Raw genomic sequence first — 6,893 nt, 5'->3', positions numbered from 1 at the left:
GTTTTAAAGTCAATGACAATTCTCTACTCTAATAGTACACTCTTATTCACTTCAGCAACTCAGAACATCTGAAAAAATCTAAAGAAAACTCAAATGGGTGTAGTATTAATATATCTCAGAATCTATATTGTTTATTTAAGCAGTAAGTGACCCCAAAAGCCAAGTACAATTATTTTACATGTATAACCAAAAATAAATACTCAAGATGCACAGAAAAACACAAGTCACCTTTATTGTGATTAAAACGTCACATGAGATTTTGCAATTAAGTAGTGATTGTGGATTTGCATCACAAGAATGTATAGAAATCTGCAAATTTCCTGTACAGAAAGGTAGAATCCTCATGCTTGAGCAAGTCGTTCTAGCACCCTTCGGTAATCTGAAACGAGCTGTTGGAAGCTCTCCTCTAACTGTTCATGCTGCATATTTAGGTCTATTTGGTTCAATTGGTTTGTCAACTCCTCTGGTCTCAGACATCTTCGCATCTTAGCCAGCTCTCTCTGCTTTTTCTAAGTAAGCAAACAAACAATAGATTAAATGTAAGTAATGTTAATAAATGCCTTTACACTTATATAGTGAAATTATTTCCTAAATATTATTTCCTATACATTTCCTAAAATGTAACAATTTTAAAAACAAAAGCATGGGATGCAGCAAAGGTTCTTCTGGTAAAGCTTTTCCTTGAAAATCTAACAAGGTGAATGACAAAGTAAATGGTGATTTTTAATTCTGTCTGAAGCCAATAAGGTTGGGAATTTATTTGTTCTTTGTTCTCTACGGTTTTTTGTAGTACACCTATTTATATCAGCTTAATTTGGTACCTCTTTCAATTGACACTATTTTATATATTAGTGCTATGCTGATGTTAAACAGGCTTATACACCCATTTATACTGATCTTTAGCCAAATTGCATCCCACCTCATTTAGCAATGACTACCAAATATAATGTTAGCCTTTCTCCCCCTATTTAGGGTAAGTCCCATAACAAAAGCAGACCTAATGTTAGGACAATGTTACCACCTTTTTGGCTGGTATGCCTCAAATTAACCCTATACCCACCGCAAGTGCCACTCCAATCTCCTTCTCCAGCTTGGTTGGCTGGTCTGCTTTTTGTCCAATCTGTTGCTCTGTTTTCTGCCACACCTGCCACTGTGCTGGCTGCCCCCTCCTGGTCTGCTACACAATCACTTGTGGCATGTATGCTGCATCCCTGTGTTAGACTATTAAAATGATTTATACTAACAGTCTTTTGAGAACAGCACTGAAGACCATGTGCATGAGAGAATAAGTATTAGTAGAAATATATCATATGGCTAGGGACCAAGCAGAGAAGAACCAGAAGCCAAAAACGTTGCTGCACTAAGAGGGAAACTATCTTCTATAAGTGCATTGTATTTACATTTCCATAAATCTAACATAGCTTTCTAGCAAAAACCTCAAAGATAATGGGAATTTAATCATACTGATTAAAACATAATTGACAAGAATCAGCATCGATGAAGCAAATAGTTTGTCCACTTCCAGTCAGGAAACAAGAATTGCTACAGAGAAAGAGAGCAGGTGTCAAACAATCCAGAATCTGAGGAATGAAGAGGAACATAGGATTGAAGTCGACAACATATGAAATATATTGGCTTGTGTAACAGGGTGGCCTCCTCATCAGGTCTCCACCAGCCACCCTGCTCCTGGGGTAACAGCCTGCTTCGCTTTCCTGCCATGTCTTGATGGAAAAACATGAGAGTTGTTACTAAGGTGGGAAGCTACCCATTTACTTGCCCTGCTGACAAGGGCCTAATACCCACTCCGACTTCCCCTCCACGGGTCCCATGCCTCACAGATGTTACTCTGGTGTTACTTCTCTGGCCTATGGCCAGAGCAAACTGGGCACAGTCGTAGCTCTTCTCTATCGCCCCGGAGGGCTGCTCACATTCCACCCCTCTCTCACCAGGGTCCCATTTGCTCCGCTGGCTCTAACCCAGCCTCTTTCATACTGCTCTCTCTCAGGGCCACACTCATCCTGCCCAGCCTCATCCAGCTTAGCTCTCCTTGCCTTGGTCAGCCCCAGCACAGTCTGTTGGGCGTCTTGCGCTACCCTCACCTGAGCATTGACACTGCAATTCTACAACCATAGGCCCATTTCACTCCTGGCCCCTCGCGGGGCCACTGGGCCTCCTCACTCATCCACACTCATAGGACCGCTCTGTTCATTGCCCCTCTCACTAAGGGTCTCACTACTCGTCGCCCCTTTCACTCACGGTCTCTCTTGCACCCCCATGCTTTCCCTTACCGCCTGGGCGTGGCCCCAGGTCTCTGTGCCAGCCTGAGCTCTGCTTCTGAGCTTCCCCTGCTCTTTACAACACCACCAGGGATGTGGGACAGGGGTTATAAGGCACCCCAACCCGCTTTTCACCAGGAAGGTAACTGGCTTGGCATTTCCTGGGGGCTCCCATGCCACTAGGAGCCCTACCAGACCACTCTTTCCTGGCAGGGTGCAGCAGTTTTACATCTTACCCAGGACGAGGGGTCACCTCCACCTCATAGCCCCTGCCCTTACCTCCTGATATTCCCAGAGCAGCCTGTCAGCCTAATGTTACCTCCTTCCTTCCTGCAGCAAACTGCAGCCCAGCTTTTATCACTGGGCCAAAATGGCTGCCCTCATCAGGCACCTGGCTGCTACCCGTTTTCTGCCCTTCAAGTGGCAGGTACCAAAGGTGCACTGCCACAGCTTGCTTTCTACCCTCTTCTTAAAACAGCTCAATATTATACTTGATTATAGATATGCAATGAAGGGTCTTAACTGAATTGGATACTTGAGGCCAAATCTTCTTCCTGAAATCCAGCAGCATTTTTCCTTTGCAACGTGTTTTACCCCTTCATAACTCCTTTGTCACTGAAAGTGGCCAGATTCCTTAATTTTACCTACTATTGTCAGAGTTCTTTACATTTTTTTTTCATATTTTGACCAGTCACCTTTATCACTTAGAGTTTACCACTTCAATTTGCTATTAGTCTCCCACTTCTTCCAAAAATTAAGGAGCCAAGAGTTAAATGGGGAAACTATGTTTCATTTGATTATAGAAAAAAAGATCAGTTAGGATAGACATTACTTACTAAAAGGAGCAACAACAACCTGGTCACAAATCTTAAGATGCTGTTTCTGAAACAACCATGGAGCTAGTTGGCTCTTTGCCGTAATGGAATTAGGATATTTTTCCTCTTGATTACTAAACCCAAGTGACAACAGTACAAAGCCCACGTCTCTGCTTGTCTTGATGTTTCAGGCTTTTCATAACCTTCATAAGGACAAATATTATTCTAGCTGTGTAAAAGTTTTCTGCTGGACTTTATAGCCTCCAGTATCCTGGAGGTGGTGGCAAATCTTCAAAGGGTAGCATACATTATTGAAAATAAAAAGCCACACCCTTACAAATTTAAAAAGCCTTTTTTTTTTGTATCAACTGGTGCCTTAAAACACATATTAGGCTGCATGTGCAAAAACATCTGATAGTAAATCTTAGTTGTAGGAGCTGTTTTCTGTAGTCAATTTCCCTTAGATTTACTGGGAGTAGTAGACAGAAATCCAGAAAGTTCACCCTCACATACAGGGATCTTTTAAAGTGCTTAGCACTAGCCTAAACTTCACCCTGATTTCAATGGCAGCAGAATAAGGCCAAGAGTAAGCACTTCTGAAATTACCACCCTTAAATCTCCAGGCTTAAAGACAAGCTGTTCTGGTGTGCCTGCCTGATGATGAGACCCTGCATCATAAAATCTTTGGCAATCTTTGACATCTCCTTCAGATAAGAGAAGTGAAGGCAACATGGTCAATTACTGTGGTATTAGATTCAGATTGGCTGTATTCAGTCTAATTTTCAGGGCACCTCTGGCTAGGATGGAGGGCACAGAGCTGACAACTTGACAGAACAGATGTCCATCTTCCAAGCATATCTGTCAGTGCTGGGAGCAGAAATAAGAACAGTATTATTATACAATGAATTCCTGCTCTTAGGGATGCAAAAGGTAAAAATCATAGAGAACCCACTGGTCTAACTCTGTAACTTCTTGGCAGAATGATTTACTGAAACATCCCTGTGTACTGTATATGTTCTTTATGTCATCCTTTAAATCCTTTGATCACCTCTCGCATCTGGCAATATACACATAGACACATTCTACTGTCACAATCTAAAAAAGAATAATTCTGGACTCTGGGGAAAAGGCAGGTTTCTACAACACAGATGAATCCACATTCTGATTAACTGAAGTCCCAATAACCATTTTTCTAGAAGCAGGTCACCAGCGCAATGAGGCCAAATGATGCGCCAGTTTCTGAAACTTGGAGATGTTGATCTTTCAGTTGCAAAAGATGGCTTCCTTGGAGGGCTGCAAGAGAATCACTGAAAAGTAGGGCTGGAAGGGACCTTTGGAGATCTAGTCCAACCCACAGCCAAAGACAAGATCATTCATATCCAAACCAAGTAATACAAAGAGATATCAGCCAAGGAACAAACTACTGTATTTTCTCACATACAACACACCATGACAAAGAAAGAGCTGATGGAAATTGAAGTGCATATTTGTGAGAAACATGGTAAGAGCAGCTTCTGCCACTTACCAGGCAAAACCAAAAGTAACTCCGTGCTCAATCCACAGTGAGCAAACCAATGAACAGTCTTGGCTCCCTACTACTATTACTCAATTGCTTACTACAAGGAAATATTTTAAGTTCTTCATTTTTCCTTTCAAGAACAGGGTGTTTATCTTATTCTGGGATGCACTATATGCAAAAAAAATAGAGTAACTCTGTTGAAACAATAAACAGGAAGTACAAGATATCATCTTCAAGATTTCATATAAAGAGTATTGATTGGTGGATTGAGATAGAAAAACAGATACCGAGTAGGGAGGCAGCTTAATAATAGGCATAAGGCAGAGGGCTAAGAATGGCTGTCCAGAGTGATGCTACAGAAGTCATGTATGGGGACTGCTGATGTACACTACATATTCATGCTGGGATATGGGCTCCAAGAAACTTCTACAAAACTGTCACAGTAACAACAGCTATGGTTATACTTCCCAGTGACTGGTGGGAAGTGTATCACCCTGCTGCTGATATGTAAGAAAGAACAGAATTCAAGTTTGCTATTGCATACTGTGAACAGAATTCAAGTTTGCTATTGCATACTGTGCTCTAGTTCTGCAGGCCGAGTAAGTATTAAGAATATTCAAATCAAAGCAAGCAGATCTGATTTTGAAAAAAACTCATATGGGGTAGAAAAATGTCAATTCTGCCCCCAAAATCACTTCTCAGAAGTGCACTCCTTTCACCCACTAAGCCACAATTAAAAGCATTTAACCATTTTGAAGAAAAATCTACCTTCGTGTTCCTAAAGGGAAGCTTTTTCTTCTTTAAAGCTAGTCAAGTCCACACTACACTCTTTCATAGAGAGGATTAAAAAAAAGGAACAGAAATCCTGTTTTATGCCCTAAACAAGCATCTTGTGCACAACTTACAAATAGGCCATCATCTTAACTCCAAACTATGACAGGTGTCATCATGTCCCATTTAGCACCATACCAAATCTTTTGCCTTTAAATAATTGCTTTGAAAAAAAGAAACTGCATCTTAGCACTTACACACCATGTAACCCTCAGTGTTGTAAGTCCCTTCAACTTAGACTGCAGTAAGGACAAGGAGTGTACTTGGTAGCCATGTTTGTCTGAGACAAAAAGACATATAAAAAACTAGAACCAAGAGTTCTAGTTTTTTGTATGTAATGACAAGGAGTATCTTATTTGGTATTTACATCGTTAACAAAATATTTACAAAGTTAACAAAATCAGAAGCATCACCCATAGTAGTCATCACAGCAGCCCTAAGAAGTTTCCTTGAGCCTACAACTTAGCACAAATACATAAAAAGTGGCTTCTCTGTTAGCCTAAACAGTTCAAAAGTAGACATGTTACAGGACTTCTGTATTCAGTTCATTTGTACTGTGGCTAGCTAGGAAATAGCCGTAAGAATAGAATATAGCTGTCACGACATTGATTTGTGCACTCTGAAACAATTTTGCATTTGTACAGTGCTGCAGATCTAAAGCACTTTACAAATAGCAAGGTTTTGCACCTATGTTAATAAAGGTATTAAGAATACAAGGTGCATCCCTGAGGTAAAGACATTTTAAATGTTTGACAGTATAAAAAGCAGTTTAAAACAATAGGTTTTAGTTTGTACATGCCCAACTTGGATACACACAACTGCAACTGATATCAAGAGAAGTTTTGGAGGCTCAATACTTTTGCCTAGAGCAAGCACAGAGTTGTGAGTCAAAGTTTCAAGGTTTAATCCTGATTAATGATTTCTGCAACTTCAAAATACAGTTTAGAGTCTGCTTAGTAATGTTTGTGAAGGACATACTAATGAGCTGAAGCTCTGTGGTCTGGCTTGCAGCAACTTGCAAAGAATATTCTGATGAGGTCAGCAGCATGAACATGAGTCTGTCTGTCTGTCTGTCTGTCTGTCATGCTAGAGGACTGGAAGAGGGCCAATGTGGTCCCCATTTTCAAAAAAGGGAGGAAGGAGGACCCAGGAAATTATAGGCCTGTTAGTCTTACCTCAGTCCTGGAGAAGCTCTTTGAGAAAATTATCCAGGACCACACCTAAAAGGGGCAAGCAGGGGAGTGTATGCTTAGGGACAACAAACATGAGTTCATTAGAGGCAGGTCCTGTCAGACCAACCTGGTGACCTTCTATGATCAGGTCACAAAATCCTTGGATGCAGGTGTCACAGTGGACAGTCTTTCTGGATTTTAGGAAAGCCTTCGATACCGTCTCTCACCCCATTCTCGTTAAAAAATTAGGAGATTGCGGCGTTGATGCCTACACAGTCAG

General features: G+C 41.1%; 1 protein-coding gene across 1 annotated transcript in view; it reads right to left on the bottom strand.

The window, feature by feature from the left end:
* Nucleotides 1–208: 208 nt before the first annotated feature.
* Nucleotides 209–6,893, bottom strand: part of HAT1 (histone acetyltransferase 1) — a gene marked incomplete at its 5' end in the record, with an annotated part of 63,870 nt that continues 57,185 nt past the window's right edge. The window contains one exon of the mRNA XM_019522873.1: nt 209–509. Coding sequence (XP_019378418.1) covers nt 342–509 — 168 coding nt within the window. The remainder of the gene's footprint in view (nt 510–6,893) is intronic.

This window comes from Gavialis gangeticus, unplaced genomic scaffold, assembly GCF_001723915.1.
Source record: "Gavialis gangeticus isolate Ggan-Ray unplaced genomic scaffold, GavGan_comp1, whole genome shotgun sequence".
Taxonomy (NCBI): Eukaryota; Metazoa; Chordata; order Crocodylia; family Gavialidae; genus Gavialis; species Gavialis gangeticus.
Note: the sequence above shows the minus strand (reverse complement) of the source record. Positions and strands in the feature narration are given on the sequence as shown.